Source organism: Prionailurus bengalensis, unplaced genomic scaffold (assembly GCF_016509475.1).
Source record: "Prionailurus bengalensis isolate Pbe53 unplaced genomic scaffold, Fcat_Pben_1.1_paternal_pri Un_scaffold_89, whole genome shotgun sequence".
NCBI lineage: Eukaryota > Metazoa > Chordata > Mammalia > Carnivora > Felidae > Prionailurus > Prionailurus bengalensis.
The window spans coordinates 1-19,581 of record NW_025091187.1 but is presented as its reverse complement, the minus strand read 5'-3'; the positions used below and the strand labels follow the sequence as shown (position 1 = coordinate 19,581).

At 44.7% G+C, this 19,581-nt stretch overlaps 1 protein-coding gene across 1 annotated transcript; it reads left to right on the top strand.

Annotated features, from left to right (window-relative positions):
* Window positions 1-5,869: 5,869 nt before the first annotated feature.
* On the top strand, window positions 5,870-10,809 carry LOC122478554. Its single transcript, XM_043572103.1, is given in 8 exon segments — window positions 5,870-6,865; window positions 6,868-7,088; window positions 7,090-7,228; window positions 7,260-7,925; window positions 7,927-8,962; window positions 8,965-9,301; window positions 9,303-9,549; window positions 9,552-10,809. Coding segments are annotated over 8 exon segments (4,800 nt in total). The 3' UTR covers window positions 10,710-10,809.
* Window positions 10,810-19,581: the final 8,772 nt, after the last annotated feature.

Here is a 19,581-nt window from a genome sequence, read left to right as displayed (position 1 = left end):
CCCTGGTTCTCGGGTTCATGCCCCGCAGAGATATGCACTGGTGGTGTGGAGCCTCCTTGGGATTCTCTCTCCCTCTCTGCTCTTTCCCCACATGTGTGCTATCTCAAAATAAATAAACTTAAAATAAGCCCCAAACATGTATAATCTTACACTTATTTGCAGATCTTGAGCAAGTTGCTTAACTTCTCTGTGCCAAAACTGCTTCAAACAGTAGTGATAATACCTTAGAAATTAGTTATGATGCTGACATACATTAAAATATATAAAGCTCTTAGCACAATATCTGGAACATAGTAAACACTCCAGAAATGTTAGCTATTGCTACTGAGATGAAAACTCACTAGATGGACATGTTTTAAACCAGGTGACTCCAGTCAGCAATAGCTGGACATCTAATCCGAAAACAGTCAATCCTACACTGGCTTGAAATCTATGATATGATCCGGTGAAAATATGATGCATGTCTACTAGTTTCTCTCCCTTGGGAATCTGAATTAAGAAACAAGGACTAAGCCCATTCATCGTAATTCAGAATTTATATGGTTTGGCTCCTACCTTCATCAATTTTTCTCTCATCAATGTAACCAACAATGCTAAGACTGTTGCTGAATCTAGTCTTTCAGTCTTCATTTTTATATCATTTGGCAGCATTCCATATGTTCAAGACCATTCTCCTCATTCTCTTTGGAAAGCACTGAAAAATTGCAGCTATTCAACACTTAATCCCAAGCCTCTAATCTCCACACCCCACTGTCCCTCTATGCAATTTCATCCACACTTTTGACTTCACTAATTATCTTCATGTTAGCTCAGACTTGTCTTACACATTCAACTGCCTTGTCCATCTCTCACTTCTCTGGATGGCTCAACGATAAATGATACCTCTGACACCATATGTCCCAAACCAAACTCATGATCTTCCCTCTCAAACATAGCCAAGATCCCTTCCAGTGCTCCTTACCTCCATAGTGGCCCCAACAAGTAACCAGATCACGAATTAGAAAATTAGAAGCATGCCCGGATACCTCCTTTTCCTTTATCCCCATCTTTTACTAAATCCTATTAATTTTATCTCTTAAATATTTCTCAATTCCTTCTCTCCATCTCCACTGCTACCTTTTAACAGGTATACCTACATCCATTCTAATATCTTGTGTACTTTCCATACTGTAACCAGTTATATTTTTTTATGATTCTAATCATGTCATGTTCCTGCTGAAGAGTCCACAATGGCTTCCTACTATTCTTAAGATATTTGGTGAAAATACATATCATAGTAGTCAAGACCTGCAAGATATGTTTCGGCTTCTTTCCCTCTCCTGTTGCCCTACATGCAGCCATATTTGTCTTTTTTTCAGCTCCTTAAACATAATAGATTATACTTCCTGATACCTTAGGATCTTTGCACATGGTTTCGCTCTGTCTGGACTACTCCTCGTCCTTCTCTTCACTTAATTAATCCTTATTATATCTCATCTCATAATACTTCCTCACAGAAAGTTTCTTGAACAACTACACTTTATCAGATCATTTAGTTATTTATTCAACAAATATTTAATAAAAACCTACTATACACCATGTATAGCTCTAAACATATGGGATTGAGAAACACAAAAAACCCTTCCCTTCATGAAGCCTACATTCTAGTGGAAGCAAACAGGCAATAACCAACAAAATAATGCATAGAATGTATAATATATGTAAAGCCAGTAAGTCTGGGGACTGGGGGTAAGGGGGAAGAAAGAAAAAAAAAGGGTAAGAAAATCACAAGCAGAGAGTTTCCAGTGCCTGAGTTGGTATCTGACATAGAGTTGGCCCTCAATAAATATTTGTTGAGCAGATGAATGAATAAAGGAAGGAGCATGTTCAAGTTATGAGAAAGTGTAAAGTGTAAAAGACTAGAGGAACTACTTGATGGATGAAACAAAGAGAAACCAGGCAGGTCTTGAGAGATAACAGTCTCTTGAACCATTCATTCTCAATGGCTTCATTCAGCTCCAGTTCCAGTCATTATATGGTCTTGGTATAACCATATTTAGTATCCATACCCTTCCTTCCCCAGTGCCAAGGGCTGGATAATTCAAGTGGATCACTCTTGAAACCAAAATACCTAATCAGGACACGGATACAAGATTGTGTATACCACTTCCATCACTCACCACCACACATATCCCTAAAGCCACTTCTTTACTACACACACACACACACACACACACACACACAGATATCACTTGTGTTGAAGCTTCAGTTCTCCAGTCCACAGCCCCTTTCAGGTACAAACTCCCTCCCATATACACAAGACTGTGAAAGCCCTTGCTCTTTTCCCTGACCCTGTGAGACACTTAGGTCACTACTCTCCAAATCCAGTCAAACCCACAACTGGGGGCCCCTCAGGAAAAGGAACCTGGGTCTCTCCTTCCCAGCAGTCTCCTGCACCTTAAAGACTATCTTCTACCCACACGTAGATGGACATGAACTCCTTTGTGATTCTGAAGGACCTTCAAGATCACTGATCCCATATATACTCAAACTCAGGTTCCAGCATCAGATGGCAAGGTTCTGAAGGACTGGGGCTCTGAGTGCCCCCTCAAGCCTCTTGTCTTTATCAGAACCCACAGAAGGATTTGTATACTTTCTGGGTGGCCTGGGTGGAAACTAAGGCACTGTACTTCCCCAAAACACAAATATTCAGTGTATACCCCCTTTCCATGGCACTGCCTGATATTACAGTAACACTCGCCTCACAGATAACTGCCTTCTCACAATTAGAGACTCTATCAAACCATGCCCCTTTAGGGAGCCCTCCCATGTTCCCACAAGTCTGTGTACCCCGCTCCATGACTAAGCCCACTCCTATGATCAGCCCCATCACAAGCGCCCCTCAGGATTGGAGTCCTGTATCTTCCCTGGAGTCCCAGCACTTTCTGGGCTCATGCTCACTCAGGAGTGGGCACACTCGCACATACATCCCTGCGCCTTCTCTGGGACTCCGAGGTCTCTTCCCACCATTCAGAGTTGTATGACTTCCCTTGACCCCTGACCCCGAGGTCCCAGCCCCACCACACAAACACACAGGGACGCCTCCTCAGGAGTAGGGCCATGCCCAAGTCCCCTCTCCCCTCAGACCCAGGACTGCCCAGCTGCTTCAGCGCTTCCCCCTGAACGACCGCCTCCACAGATCTGCCTCAGGTGCCCTCTGGCTCTGCTCCACCATGTTTTGTTGTCCCTCCACATCTAAGCCCACGCAAAAGTCACGGGGCAGTGGGGAGTGGGCAATAGGATCCTCGGGGTGACATACCTTCCTCAGGAAGACTGGGAACAATGTAGAGGGCCTGGCGGGGAGGTGGTAGGTGGGCTGGGAGGGAGCAGTCGCCTGAGGCCCCGCCCCCCCATGGCCCCAGTCCTCTTGGGCCCAGGTGCCCACAGGGCTAGGAGTCCCCAGCACTTCTCATTTTGCTCCTGAACATTCGAGTCCTGGCAACTGAGCATGCTCAGCCACCTCTGGGGACCCATTGTGCTGGGATGGCGCTCTGCTGCACTGAGGGGTTCTTCCTGCCCACCCCAGACATGTAAGGACTGGCTTTACTGTGGTTGAAGCTCAATTTGGGACTTGAGACAGATTTCCTGATTTCCCAACACATCTCCTCCTGGCCTGCCTGGTTCTGGTCGAGGTGCTGGGTAACCTATTTCTTCAACTGAAATGCACCGAGGAATCAATAGTTCTGTGCCCACCGATACCAAACTCGAAGAGGCCCAAAGAGTTCTGGCTCCTTGCCCCTCTACAACTGCACCAGCCCTAACCCTAGACTTTACTGCTGTATTTCTCAGTATACTTAGGATGTATTTTCCCATCTCCCCCTGGTGAATCGACACTATCTTCTAAGACCAAGCTAAACATTACACTTTTCTGAGCTGCTTTATCCTCCCACAGTCACCTGTGTGTCCCTGGCCTGATGCTGACAATGCTTTATGCATTATTTACTTCTCTCTTCCTCACTTAAGGGTGGGGTGAGCTCTCTGATGCCTGGGGTCTGACACTTCATCTAGGTATACTCCATACCACAGCATAGTGCTTGACACAAGGTAAGTGCTTCATAAAAGTAAATGTTTGTGGAAGGAAAAATGAATCCTAAGTTCACTCCTGCACATCCTACCAGTTTTATTGAGCACTTAGTTTTTTAACAACTACCATTCTAGACCCCTTCTCTTCAAAGGTCTCACAGAGAAAGGAAGAGATTATGGCTTTATATACCTCATAGAGACACCACCTCCAGCCTGGACTTCAACTTATTCTAGGATGTTAGCCCACCAGAGAGTGGACACTCCATACATTTCTTTACTGAACAAAAGGATGTAGTCACAGAAACAAAAAGAGAGAGATGGAGAGAAAATGGCTTTGGTAGAGGTTAACTAGTGTTTGAAGTGCTACCGAATCACAGAGAGAACTCTCAATTAGAGGTGGCAGGAGTAAAACAACGAAAATCCTAAAGAGGAGTGGATACCCTAGCTGAGTCTTGAAGAATGAATAGCTGTCAGCCAGGCAAAGGAAAGGAAGACTGTGCCAGGCAGAGGGAGCAGCATGAGCAAGGCAGAGTGTAGGGAACAGCAGTGATACTCAAAGAAGTCCAGGAGGCTAGAGCACAAAACTCCCAGGGCAAAACATTATCTCTAAAGAAACTCCTGTATAGCTAAGTAATGTCTTCAGTTGGGTTCCCCAAAAGCAAAATCTGAGGCCAGGACTTGGTTGCTGGTAATTTGTTTGGGAAGTAAGCTCCAGAAACAGATGGGAGGGAGACAGAATGAAAGAGGGGAAAGTGGAAAAGCCAAGCAAAGTGTGATACTGAGCTGATAGCTTTACTAGATAATTGGGCTTGAGCTTACTGGATGGAGACCCTCTGAAAACCATGTAGAAGGTGCCTCAGCTTTGCACCACCAAATAGCAAGGAAACTGGGTCATTTACCTCTTAATTTTCATCCCCATTATTTGAGGGTTATCTCAATCCCCCAGCTGGAACTCATTAACATTTCCTGATTATGCTTGCCCAGGGCTAAGCATTCTACTAGGATTTGAAAGAAAGCCTTGAGGCAGAAAAGCAGATGGACCAGAAAGCATTTGAGCTAGTAACAGGCTTAGAGCTACACTGAAATCAGGAATAAGGTTTTGAAAGGGCGGGCCTAAGCCGGCTGACTCCATCTTGTTCTGTGTCCTTCACCTTGACCACGCCTCCTCCCCTTGAGTAACCTCCTGCTCGCCTGCCTAACAGGACTCCGACCCTTCCCCAGCCAATCGGCTGAGGCCACAGCCATTACCTCACCAACTGCCCCTAGGCCCCAATAAAACCTTTGTGCTTCTGAAACTCGCTCTCTCTCCCTGGTATCTCACCACTGCGTAGGTGCAGGTAGGGGATTGAGCTCGAGCTAGCTCGAATAAAGGCTCTTTTGCTTTTACATCGGACTTGGCTCCCTGGTGGTCTTTGGGGATCACGAATTCTGGGCATAACATTTGGGGGCTCGTCCAGGATCCCCAAGACCCCCGAGGGACTCCCGACCCGGAGAGCCTGACTGGCCACGGTTAGTGTCTGTTCGTTCCGTCTTTTCTGTGTGAGCTCATTTCTGAAATTCTGGTAGTGCCCGACGCGGTCTAAGTGGACGCACTGGAGGACCACGGGCCGGGAGTTTCAGAAGACGTTCCGATCCTCCCTTTTGGAGGGACGTGGAATCCCCTCATCGGTTTTGGAGGGACGTGGAACCCCCTCAAAGGTCTGAGATAGCTTTCAGTTTTGCTTCCATGGAGTTGGAAGACTTTCTAGGGGCCCTGTTTGTTTTTGTGTTTCTCTGTTTTGTTCTGTGGACTTACTGGATGGATGTTATGGGACAGACTCAGACTACTCCTCTAAGTATTATGATTAATCACTTTAAGGATGTGAGGGGAAGAGCTAACAACCTCAGCGTGGAAGTCCAAAAGGGTCGATGGCAGGTTTTTTGTTCTAGCGAGTGGCCAACTTTCAATGTCGGATGGCCACCAGAGGGGACCTTTGACCTCCCTACCATCCACCGAGTCAGGAGTATCATCTCTCAGCCTAAGATGGGCCATCTTGATCAGCTCCTTTACATTATCACTTGGCGGGACCTTGTAGAAGACCCAGCCTCTTGGCTTAAGCCTTTCCTAGCCCCACTCCCTCCAGAGCCAAAACCCATTCTTGCTTTGCAGGGGACAAAGAAGAAGAAAAGTCTTACACAGCCTTCAGCACCCCTCTACCCTGTCCTACAAGGGGGGACTGAAGAAGAATTAATTTTTCCTCCCCCGTATAACCCCTCTAGGATGCCGGAAGAACACCATCCTCCCTGTCCGGGGGAGGCAGATGCTGTTCCGAGAGCGGGAGGCAGAAACGCTCCGGTGGGAAGCCGACCCTTTACCAGACAAAGGGCTCAGAGGGAGCAATCCGCCTCCGCCGCCGACTCCACTGTTCTGCCCCTGTGAGGCACTGGACCCCCAGACGCGGAGGGGAATCAGCCCCATCACTATTGGCCTTTTGCCATTAGTGACCTCTACAATTAGAAAGCTCAGAATCCTAAGTTTTCTGAGAAACCGGCAGGGCTTATTGATTTATTAGACTCTGTTCTTTTTACCCATCAGCCCACGTGGGACGATTGCCAGAAGCTTTTGCAGGTCCTGTTCACGACTGAAGAAAGAGAAAGAATCCTCAATGGGGCCCGAAAACTAGTTCCAGGAGCAGACGGGAATCCCACCACCAACCAGGCTCAGATAGATGCCTCCTTCCCCTTAACTCGGCCCCAGTGGGATTTCAACATGGCACAAGGTAAGGAGAGGCTCCGGGTCTACCGCCAGACTCTAATGGGGGGTGTCTCCGAATGGCTGCTAGAAAGCCAACCAATTTGGCCAAGGTAGGAAATGTACAACAGGGAAAAGATGAATCTCCGGCTGCCTTTTTAGAACGGAGCATGAAGGCATTCCGTACCTATACCCCCAGGGATCCAGAGGCTCCGGAAAGGAAGGCAGCTGTTATCATGGCCTTTGTAAACCAATGGGCCATAGACATTAGGAGAAAATTACAGAAAATAGATAGACCAGGAGAAAAAAGTCTGCAACTTACTGGTGGTAGCCGAAAAGGTATATAATAACCGGGAGCCTCCTGAGGACAAGCAGGCTCGCGCCATGGCGGCTGTCAGCAGTAAGCAGACTCGAGACCTGGACAGAATACTACTAGCTACCACTGCTGACTTCCCCGAGGAACGAGACCGCCATCTCTGGCAGCTGGCAGACGACGCAAGAAAAGGTAAAGGAACCACAAAGGGGGGGGAAGCAGAGGCTGCAGAAAGATCAGTGTGCATACTGCAAGGAGATAGGGCATTGGGCCCGGGATTGTCCAAAAAGGGCCAGCGGGAAGGGAAGCAAGACTGATCGAGTAAAAGTCCTAGAGCTAGATGAACTAAGTGATTAGGGGAGTCAGGGTTCGGACCCTCTCACCGAACCCAGGGTAACTCTTAAAGTGGAGGGGACCCCTGTGGACTTCCTTGTCGACATCGGAGCACAACATTCGGTCCTCCACACCCCACAAGGAAAACTAGCCAGCAAGAAGTCCTGGGTACAAGGGGCAACTGGTATGAGCCAGTATTCATGGACTACCCGAAGAACGGTAGATTTGGGGACGGGACGGGTATCCCACTCCTTTATGGTAATACCAGAATGCCCCTACCCGCTGTTAGGATGGGACTTACTGACCAAGATTGGAGCTCAGATAACTTTCAGACAAGGGGGGCCTCAGGTCACCGATGGCAAGGGCTACCCCATCCAGGTCCTGACCATGAAACTGGATGAATACCACCTCCACCAGGAGGCGCTCCCAAGAGAGGATAATATAGACAGATGGCTACAAGAATTCCCCTCGGTTTGGGCAGAGACCGGGGGGGATAGGACTAGCCGCTCACAGGACCCCGGTCCTGGTAGAGCTCAAGCCAGGAGAGAGTCCGGTAAGGATCAAACAATACCCCATGTCTCAGGAGGCCCGGAAGGGGATCCAGCCACACATCCGGAGACTACAAAGCCTAGGGGTACTAGTTCCTTGCCAGTCTCCCTGGAACACCCCCCTACTGCCGGTCAAAAAGCCTCACACAAATGACTACCGACTGGTACAAGACCTCCGGGAAGTAAATAAGAGGGTCACGGACATACACGCAACTGTTCCCAGCCCATATACTCTCTTGAGCTCCTTGGCGCCCTCCAGGGTCTGGTATACTGTACTGGATTTAAAGGACGCCTTCTTCAGTCTGCTGCTGGCACCCCAGAGCCAACCCTTGTTTGCCTTCGAGTGGCATGATCCGGAGGAGGGCTACAGTGGGCAACTCACCTGGACATGGCTACCTCAGGGATTCAAAAATTCACCCACCATCTTCGACGAGGCACTACACGAGGACCTGGGTGAGTACAGAAGGGAGCACCCTGGCCTCACCCTCCTACAGTATGTAGATGACATCCTGATTGCTGGCGACATGGCCAAAGGCTGTGAGCGAGGGACCCAGGACCTGCTGGCTACCCTGGGGGCCCTAGGGTACCGGGCATCCACGAAGAAGGCTCAGATATGCAGGGAGAGGGTAAGTTACCTGGGATATATCCTGGAGGGCGGACAGCGGTGGTTATCAGATGCCAGAAAAGAAACTGTCCTAAAGATCCCTACTCCCACCTCCTGAAGAGAAGCAAGGGAATTCTTAGGATCAGCCGGCTACTGCTGCCTCTGGGTTCCAGGTTTTGCTGAGATTGCCAGGCCCCTATATGAAGCTACTAAAGAGGAGAAAACATTTAAATGGGCTGAAAAAGAAGAAACTGCCTTTAATCAGTTAAAAAAGGCCCTCCTAAGTGCCCCAGCCCTGGGCCTACCAGACATTACGAAGCCCTTCCACCTCTTTGTAGACGAACATAAGGGAATAGCAAAAGGGGTTCTAACTTAGGCCCCTGGAACCGCCCAGTGGCTTACCTGTCCAAGAAACTACACCCAGTGGCTGCCGGCTGGCCGCCATGCCTAAGAATTATTGCGGCGACAGCACTCCTAGTCAAGGACGCAGACAAACTGACCCTAGGACGGGAGATCTGGATCACGACCCCACACGCCATTGAAGGGGTCCTGAAACAGCCTCCTGATAGATGGATGAGCAACACACATATGACTCATTACCAGAGCCTCCTACTCAACCCTCCACGAGTGCGGTTCCACCCCAGTGCAGCCCTCAATCCTGCAACCCTGCTGCCCGACCCTGACCTAGGTGCTCCACTACGTGACTGCAGGAATCCTGGAACAAGTACATGGATTCCAGACGGACCTGACCAACTGGCCCCTCCCCGATGCCGAGGCTACTTGGTTCACTGATGACAGCAGCTTTGTGCGAGACGGACACAGGTATGCAGGTGCAGTGGTGGTCACCGAAACGGACACTGTATGGGTGGAGGCTCTACCCTCCGGAACGTCAGCCCAGCGAGCAGAGCTCATAGCCCTCACCAAGGCGCTGATGCTGGGAGCTAGAAAATGGCTTAACAACTACCAGACTTGGGAGACCCAGTTTCACCAGCCCAGCCCAAATACTCCCAGGAGGAGTTACAGTGGATCAAGAAACTCCCCATGGCCCAGGAGATAAAGGGATGGTGGTATACACCTAACAAGGAGCTTGTGCTGCCAGACCGGCTCGGAGTCTCAATATTAGAGCATGTGCATCGGTCTACTCACCTGGGGGCCTGAAAATTAAAAGACTTAATCCGACATGCCAGAATCAAGATTCACCAACAGGACACCAAAATAGAGCAAGTTGTATCTGCCTGCAAGACCTGCCAACTCACCAATGCGAGAGCCACATCAAATAAAAAAGGAACCAGGCTCAGAGGCACCAGACCGGGAGCACAATGGGAAGCCGACTTCACTGAAGTCAAACCAGGAAAGTATGGTTATAAATACCTTTTAGTATTTACAGACACCTTCTCTGGCTGGGTGGAGACATACCCAACCAAGCATGAAACGGCTCAGACAGTGGCTAAGAAGCTACTAGAAGACATCTTACCCAGGTATGGTTTTCCTGCCATGGTAGGATCAGACAATGGACCAGCTTTTATCTCGCAGGCAACACAGGCAGTAGCCAAGGCGGTGGGGGCAAACTGGAAATTACATTGTGCTTATAGGCCCCAGAGCTCAGGACAAGTAGAAAGAATGAATAGAACCCTAAAAGAAACCCTTACCAAATTAACCATGGAGACTGGTGGGGACTGGGTGACTCTCCTACCGTATGCCCTTTGCCGGGTTAGAAACACTCCTTACACTCTGGGTTTTACTCCCTACGAGATCATGTTTGGCAGGCCACCCCCTGTTATTCCCAACCTTCGAGCTGAACTTCTTACTGAGTTTAAAGATCAAGAACTTTTTCTTTCCTTGAGAGGGCTCCAGAAGGCGCATGAGGACATTTGGCTGCGCCTCCGTGCCATCTACGGGGCCGGCCCAACCCTGACACCTCACCAGCACAGGCCAGGAGACTGGGTCTACGTTAAGAGGCACCACCGAGAGACCCTCGAGCCGCACTGGAAGGGACCCTACATCGTGGTGCTGACAACACCCACCGCTCTCAAAGTAGAAGGCATTGCGACCTGGGTCCATCACACCCACGTTCGGCCAGCGGACCCCTCCTCGATCTGGAAGGACTTCGTCACGTGATGAGCCATCAATCGGGACCAACACAACCCACTCAAGCTCAAGCTACAGCGCATTCAACCCACCTAATATTGGTAACTCTGTTAACTCTGCTTGTCATTGCTCATGCTGCTGGGAGTCCCCACGCCCCCCAAAACATCACCTGACAGATCACAGACACCAGCTCGGGGACAATACTTAATCAGACCTCCCAGAGCCAACCCAGGGACACTTGGTTCCCAGAACTTTGTGTAAACCTGCAAACTCTGTTCCCCTTGTCACCATAAATGCAGCTGGTCCCATGATTGGGTCCGTAAGCTACATGACAAGGGGGGAATGAAAGGGCGGGCCTACGCCAGCCAACTCCATCTTGTTCTGTGTCCTTCACCTTGACCACGCCTCCTCCCCTTGAGTAACCTCCCGCTCGCCTGCCTAACAGGTCTCCGACCCTTCCCCAGCCAATCGGCTGAGGCCACAGCCATTACCTCACCAACTGCCCCTAGGCCCCAATAAAACCTTTGTGCTTTTGAAACTCGCTCTTTCTCCCCGGTATCTCACCGCTGCGTAGGTGCAGGTAGGGGATTGAGCTTGAGCTAGCTCGAATAAAGGCTCTTTTGCTTTTACATTGGACTCGGCTCCCTGGCGGTCTTTGGGGATCACGAATTCTGGGCATAACAGTTTGGGCACCAGAAGAACCTCTACAAAAAGTTACATGAAAAAACTCATCAGAAATAGCCCTCCATAGCTGAGTAGTTTAAAAATTCACAAGCCTTGTCACTACAACTATCAAGATGAATATACACAAGCTTTTACACATCAATCCTAATGATTGGTAAAGGCTGTGGGGGCTATAGGAATTTCAGTGTGGGAGGGGTCACTGAAGGCTGAAGAGGACAAAGGAGCTTCATGAAGTATAACAAAATGGAAAAAAAGGCCTTTGAGAACCAAGGTTCTACTCAATCTCTTGGGCAAATCGCTTAAAGAGACATTGAGCCTCAGATTCCTTTTCCAACAAACCCAAACAACAGTGCTGCCTACCACAAAGAGAGCAGTAAGTCACAAATGAGACAGGCTAAAATGCATTTTATAACTATAATTATGGTAAATAAAGAACCTGGCATGTTTTCAAACAATTAACATAAACATACCTTGATTCCATTCCTGAGTAGGCTCTGTGCAGATGCTAGTGTTGAACTTAAAAAATAAAAATGACAGGGGTGCCGAGGGGCTCAGTGGGTTAAGCCTCTGACTTCAGCTCAGGTCATGATCTGGAGCCCTGCTTCCCTTAGAGCTCTGTGCTGACAGCTCAGAGTCTGGATCCTGCTTCAGATTCTGCGTCTCCCTCTCTCTGTCCCCCCACCCCCACCCCGTTCATTCTCTCTCTTTCTCTCTCTCCCTCTCACACACACACACACACTCACAAATAAACATTAAACATTTTTCTGAAAAAACAGATAAAACTGCCAGCTGTTTTACCAATAAAAACAGGTTTCTCTGGGAATAGAGAATTGCAACCTGAGACAAGCAAACTGTGGCAAAACCACAGACAAGGCCTCCTGGAAAGGAGAGAGATGCTCTCTTATAGAGAAAAGGGGGAAAGTTGGAAATGCTGTTATAAAGTCCATTGGATGAAACTAGGAGTTTAAAGTATACCAGATTTTCATTGAGTGTGTTGTGACAGGTTTTCATTGAGTGTGTTGTGACTGTTTCTCACTTTTCCTCACTTCCAGTAGGTCTGTAGGAAACAAGGAGTACTCAACTTGACAGCTCCCTCTGCCCTCTGCCCTCTGCTCACCTCCTGACTCCTTTCTAAATGAGGTTTCCTTTTATTACTTTTCACACCGAAGATAAAGAAAGAAATGAATATACCACTGTCCGTGGTTTCTAGAATCTCGCAATCCAAAAAAGAAAGGAGAATTAATCCATAATTATAACCTAGCATGATCGATGTTCTGATTAGAGCAACCATGGGAGGCTGTGGGAGCCCAGAGGGAGGCATACAACCCAGCCTGCGGTAGAGAGGATAGGCTAAGGGATATTTAGGGGAAACTTCCGGGAGGAGAGTGTTTGATCTAACTCTTCAAGGGTAGGTAGGAATAAGCTTGGCAAAGAAAGCAGTGGGACAAGGGGAAAAGGTGATTGGGGCAATGGGAACAGCATGGACAAAGCAAAGGATAGTGTGTCTGGGGTGGACAGCAAGGACAGGAGTGGCTGCATCAATAGGTAAGTACAGATCCTGGAGAACTCAAATAGCAGGGGACCTGATCCTGAAAATGATAGAAACCCATTGAGGAATTTTTAAGCAGGTCAGGGACCTGGTCAGCTCCTCTGGTCGCTGTGTAGAGAGTAGATTTGAGACAGAAAAAAAAAAAATATTTGAACAGTGCAATTCTATACAAATGTGTTTGTTGACATTTCAAATTACCATGTGATGAGAACCTTTTATTTACTATATATGCTTGCCCTGTACAATTTAAATCTTAAGTGAATTTAAATACCAGTTATTTAGTCAGACTAGCCACATTTTAACTGCTCAATAGCTACCCTATATTGGAAAGCATATATAGAGAACACTCAGAAAGTTTTTTCCCACAGCATTGAAAGACAAATTACAACTGGGCAGAAGAAATAAAATGCCTAGAAACATTCAGGACTTAAAAAGACCAGGTTCAGGATACCTGGATGGTTCAGTCAGTGAAGCGTCTGACTCTTGATTTCAGCTCAGGTCATGCATGATCTCACGGTTCAAGAGATCAAGCACCAGGTTGGGCTCTGAGTTGACAGCATGGAGCCTGCTTGGGATCCTCTCTCTTTCTCTCTCAAAATAAATAAATAAACTTAACAACAACAACAAAGTCCAGGTTCAGTTCTGTATGTCAGCTTCTCCTCAGGAAGCTGGGAAGGAAGGAGGATAGACTTCACACCTGCTGGAGTCCTCAGAGACTTCCTTCTGATATGACTAGCACAGCATGAGGACTGGGATAGAAATGTCCCCCTCATGGTCTCCTGGGAGTCGGTTTTCCCATGCTATCATTCAGAGTGTACCCAGGAGGTCTGCCTTCCCTGAGGTTTCTTATCTCCACAGATAGCCACTTCCCACCCACCATAGAGCCAGGGTGCCTTCCTTCTCACAAAATATTCCCTATAAGATTCACCCACTCCCTCTGTAAACATTTATTAAAATGATGCCTTCCATGTGCCTGTCACTGAGTTAGATACAGTATGGAAAGAGAGATATTCAAGGTATAATCACATTTCTCACATGGGCCCACTCATTTACATCTCAAAGTAACATTGTAAAATTACTATTAACTTCATCATCCTGTACAGAAGATGAAACTGAGATTCAGAGAGTTTAAGTCACACAGTCAGATAGCAGTAGCGCTAAGGAAGGCTGAAATGGTGCTATGTGGTCTTAAGTAATTTCATACCAAAACTCCCATGCTTTTGATGTTTACAAACACGTTGGGAAGAAAAGATGAACGCACACAAATACAATTTATAATTTCCAAGCAATGTAGTAAAAGCAGTGTTACAATCATGCTCAGAAAAATATTGAAGCATCAAAGAGGGATGCCTTTGGTGGCCATCATGGAAGGTTTCCTGGAGGAAATGACCCTGGAGCTAGTTGGAAGCATTCCACCCACAGAAGCTAGGGGCAAAGTTGTTATAGAGGAGAAAAAGAAGCAAAGCAATTATTTGGTTATAGCTTAAGCAGTTGTCTGATTTGGGAAAGCCTAGGTGGCTGTTTGTGACTGGCTGTCCTCAGGGTTCATTTTCTTGGATTCAAATGCACGGACTCTGGCTTAGTGTTTGGTTTGGTTAATGAGGCGTTAGAGCCACCCCTGTCTAGTGGCCTCCTCCTTTAAATATTTTCACACCAGCATATATTCTCCATAGGTTTAAGTTTAAATATAATGAGCAGGGACAGAAACAAACCTTGCTGCAGCAAAACTGTTAGGGATACTTCTTTTTCTTTTAAGTTTATTTATTTATTGAGAGAAAGAGAGAGACAAAGAGCTTGAGTGGGGGAGGGGCAGAGAGAGAGGGAATAGAGAGACCCAAGCAGACTCTGTGCTGATAGCAGCACACGCTGAGAGCAGCACGGAGTCTGACTTGGGGCTTGATCCCACGAACCGTGAGATCATGACTTGAGCCAAAATCAAGAGTTAGATGCTTAAAAGACTGAGCCACCCTGGTATACCATTAGGGATGATTCCAACCTGACCTTCTCAATTTAACTTTAATACTAACAGAGACAAGGATGGCTCACACTGTCCAAATATCTTTCTTATTCAAATATTAGATGGATTTTTTATGAATGAATTTTATCATAACTGCTAATTGATTAGATAATTGCTCATCGTTTAGCAATAACAGAACATTTATGGGGTTATTTACTTAAAGCATAATTATATTTATTGTCATGATAAAAAGATTTGGTTTTTTTTTCTTCTTTTTTCTTTGAGAGAGACAGAACACAAGTTGGGGAGAGGGGCAGTTGGAGAGAGAAAGTATCTCAGGCAGCCTCCACATTCATCATGGAGCCTGATGCGGGGCTCAGTCCCACCAACCTGGGATCATAAACTGAGCCAAATCAAGAGTCTGACGATCAGTCATCTGAGCCACCCAGGAGCCCCAAAGTGGGTTTCTGATATGATTTCTCAGTACCTTAAGCATTGGAAATCTTCAAACTGGTCTTTCTAAGGATTGTTTTCAGACTATCAGGCCAAATTTTCTCTCTATATCACCTGCTTTATGCTATATGCTATATTGCTCTGGGTATTACAATCATAATTTAGGCCAGTGTGTGTTGAGACGTCACTTTTATGTATTTGGTCTTTATTATTAATTGCATAAATGCCTGTTTGCATGTATTTGTCAAAAATTGATTTTTAGGGAGAGTAGTATTGGTTTTTACACTTTTCTAATGCTTTCAAACACATTTCTGTCTCACTTATCATCACCTAGGACGTTTTTCTTCTTAATTAGATTGCTGCGAATGTGCTAAGGTACTATCTCTCCACTTCAAGCCCCCATCTTCTCAGTTCTCTGATTACATGGCAACTCGTTCTCTAACTCTTGCTTCAGTTGCTTCAGTTTTATGACATTATCTAAGTCACACCGCTTAACTGAAAGAACCTTTTCACCAGAAAATGCAGATCCAACTAAGAGTCAAAAAACCTCGATATTGAGTTACCTTCTATGAACTACATTAAGCATTTTCTCCACCTCAAAGTCACAAGTATTTTGTTTTTATTTCAATACCATATGATACGTGTTCACCAGAGCCTTGCAGTTAAGATACACTCAATGATTATGTTGAGTCATAAGAAAACCCATTGACTGACAGAGGTAATGGACACCATACATTTTTGCTTCTCAGTCTTTTCAATTGTGGCATTCAACATAAGTCTGTTAGCTGAAATAAGAATTTCTAGGCTGATCAGTAATTCAACAAATTATTAACTTCAGTTGAATACATGTGTCAACACATGTAATTAAGAAGGTCATCAACTCAACAAGAATGATGCTACCATCTTCATTGTGTATTAACAACCTCTCAAAGAGTAGCTCTTCAGTCTTCGGGGTTTGCACTGAATTCATGTTTTGAATACAATTCTTAATCCAAGATTAATTCATTTAAACTTTACCTTTGTGTACAACCTATCTACTTCAAGCAGGCTTTAGTGGGACTATTGGAACTCAGGGACTCTATAATGCCAAAGTGTAAGACTAAAGGAGTTTAATATGAGAACATTTATATTTTATCAGAACATGTGAAAAGTCATCTTCTTCATTTGTATTTTGGTCTACCACATTATTTCATGCAACTATTTTCTCCTGAAAATCAATTTGCCACAAAGCTTTATTGTATAACCTGTTATATACAATGCATTAGAGGTAATAAGAATTTCAAGCTAGAATGGTTACTTCTTTTGAGGAATGTCCATTATTATTTACAAATATTTTTAAATCTCTAACAACATACAATGAGATATGATAATAACTGTATGTGGTCAACTCCCCTAATGGTACAAATGGGAAGAATGTAGATACTGATGAAGGCTGAGAAAATGTCTCAAAAAGTAGAATTCGAAATTTTAGGATTGATAAACAGCACTTTTATAAAAGGGTGAAATTAAAGGAAATAAAAAGTGATCACAAGGATGAAGTATCAGCACTACATCATTACAGAGCAGTCAGGAAACTAACCTTAGTTTGTCAATGAGGTGGATGACATAAAAAATTAAAATCCAGGGATGTCTGGGCGGCTCAGTCCGTTACGTGTCTGACTTCAGCTCAGGTCATAATCTCGCGGTTCCTGGGTTCAACCCCACATCAGGCTTTGTACTGACAGATCAGAGCCTGGAGCCTGCTTTGGATTCTGTGTCTCCCTCTTTCACCGCCCCTCCCCCACTCACACTCTGTCCCTCTCTCTCTCAAAAAAAATAAACATTAAAAAAAATTAAAATCCAGACAGATATTTTCAAAACATTATCGTGCAGACAGTAGAGTCACAAAAATACAAGTATTATCAATTGACAATTATGGGGATTTCTTTAGAAACTCTGAACTGTTTCCTTAGAAACAACTCAGTTGTTCCTGTCATCACTCCTCTGATTTGTAAACGAAATTAACAATACAGTATTCAGTAGCAATAATTTAGAGAGAAAATAATCAAATAAACTTTGAACTTGAGGTGAGGACCATAGTTAAATAAGAAGAGAACCCAAAGCAGTTAAACAAAATAAAACAAATTAAAAATTAAAAATCAGATGAAGAGAGACAGGAGAAAAACTAGGATGCAAGAGTTTTATGAAAACAAAGGGAAGAAAGTATGTTTCCTCCCCTGCTTTTTTTTCTTGTATGAGAATGCACACTTAAGGCTTTATCACAACTTGTTATTTTTAGTTCACAGTTCTTAATAGACAAGCTAACCTATAATTACCAAAGAATGACTCGGAGTAGTTCTTCAGATAACAGGACACTGAAAACACATTTCCACTTAACAGGAGGGGATTAGTTGGTAGACTGTGTTAGAAAAGCTGCAAATCTCCTACAACAAATATCAATCCTCTCATTCAGGGGTTGCTTTTCATCACTGACTAAAAAATATAGTCAATCCATTAAACTTTCTTTCTTTCAAGTTCTAAAATTGTCCCAGGTGAATTATCAGGGTTTTTTTCCCCATCATGTCACTCTGGTGGGCTGATAAAGACCCAAAAACAACATATGGTCAAATGTTTACTGTCAAACAGCAATCTCTTAACATTAAAAGAAAATGGGTTTTGGATTCAAAACTACATTAAAGAAACACTTTTGTTAGTTTGTTTTTAGTTTATTATGTGCCAAAAACTGAGGTGGGCACAAGCACCCCCCCCCAAACAAAACAAAACCCCACAAAAATAAAAAAACAGAAAAACGAATGTATTACCATTTAGTGATAAAATTAAACAACAACAGCAAAAGAACACACAAATACCAACAACACGATATGATGTGGTAAAACATTCTGAAAAGACAGAAGGGAAAGTGACTTTTTGTAAGGTGAGAAAAAGGCAAGTAGTTAACTAACTTGGATCTTAAAAGAGAAGTTGTTTTCCTTTTGTTGTTATTGATTTTTGTCCTTTTTTTCTGAAAAGAAGTAGAGGAAGGCAAAGGGGAATAAGTGTTAAGGTATGAACCCTATTCATGTTTGAGTAGCATCAAGCTTTCTATGAGATTGCAATTTAGACACACACACACACACACACACACACATGGAGGTAGTAAATGATTGGTAAGGCTGTTCTACTTGACATCATCCCTGTATTAGCCAGGGTTCTCTAGGAAAAGAGAACTAATAGGATGTAGACACACAGATTAAAAAGATAAGGAAGGGAGGGAGATTTACTATAGCAATTGACTCATGCAGTTGCAGAGATCTAAAAGCTCTGTAATCTTCCCTCCACAAATTGGTATAATTCAATCCATGTCCAAAGGCCCTTGTACCAGGGGCTCTGATATTTGAACACAGGAAAAGATGAATATCCAAGCTCAAGAGAAAGAGTGAATTTGCCCTTCCTTTGTCTTTTGGCTCTATTCAGGCCCTCAACAGATTGGATGAGGTCTACTCACATTGGTGAGGGCACAGGTCTTTATTCAGTCTACTGAATGAAATGCTAATCTCTTCCAGAAATACCCTCACTGACCACCCAGAAATAATGTTTTCCCAGCTGTTTGCATTCTATAGCTCAGTTAACACATAAAATCAACCAATACAGTCGCCACTAGCTCCCAGACTGTTCACAAATCTCCAGCTATCCCATCATATAAGTTCCAGTTCAGATATTGTAATTCCATTGAGATCTTCCCTGATGCTCTAATCTAAGTCAAAATTGCCCCTCCTCCCCAGCCCTATCACATTATCTTGTTATACTTGCTCTCTCTTTTTTTTTTTTTACCCTATTTTTCTTTCCCCATAAAACTTATGACCTCCTGATGTTTTTTGTCACTTACATATTTATTTATTCTATGTATCTTTCCACTAAAAATGTAAATTCCATAAAAGTAGGATCCATGTATTTGTACCCACTGGAATATTCTGAGGGAGTAATTACAGATGCATCTTATATGTGCATGAAAGCAACAGATGAGCACACAGTATTTAAAAGATCATTTCAGAGAGTTATTATTTTAAAAATAAGAAAGCATATAATCCTAAATCAGTTTCAAAAGCTTAAAGAATGAAAGAAATAATGATTATCCAAAGATCACAGTCTCATTCAGGAGGGGTTAATTTTCTATTATGTATACGCATAAAATATTTATTCAAAAAACGAGACTAATGCATTTATTTTCAGAACTAAAAAAGATAAAGTTTGAGGAAAATGAAAGTTATTATAGAGAAATC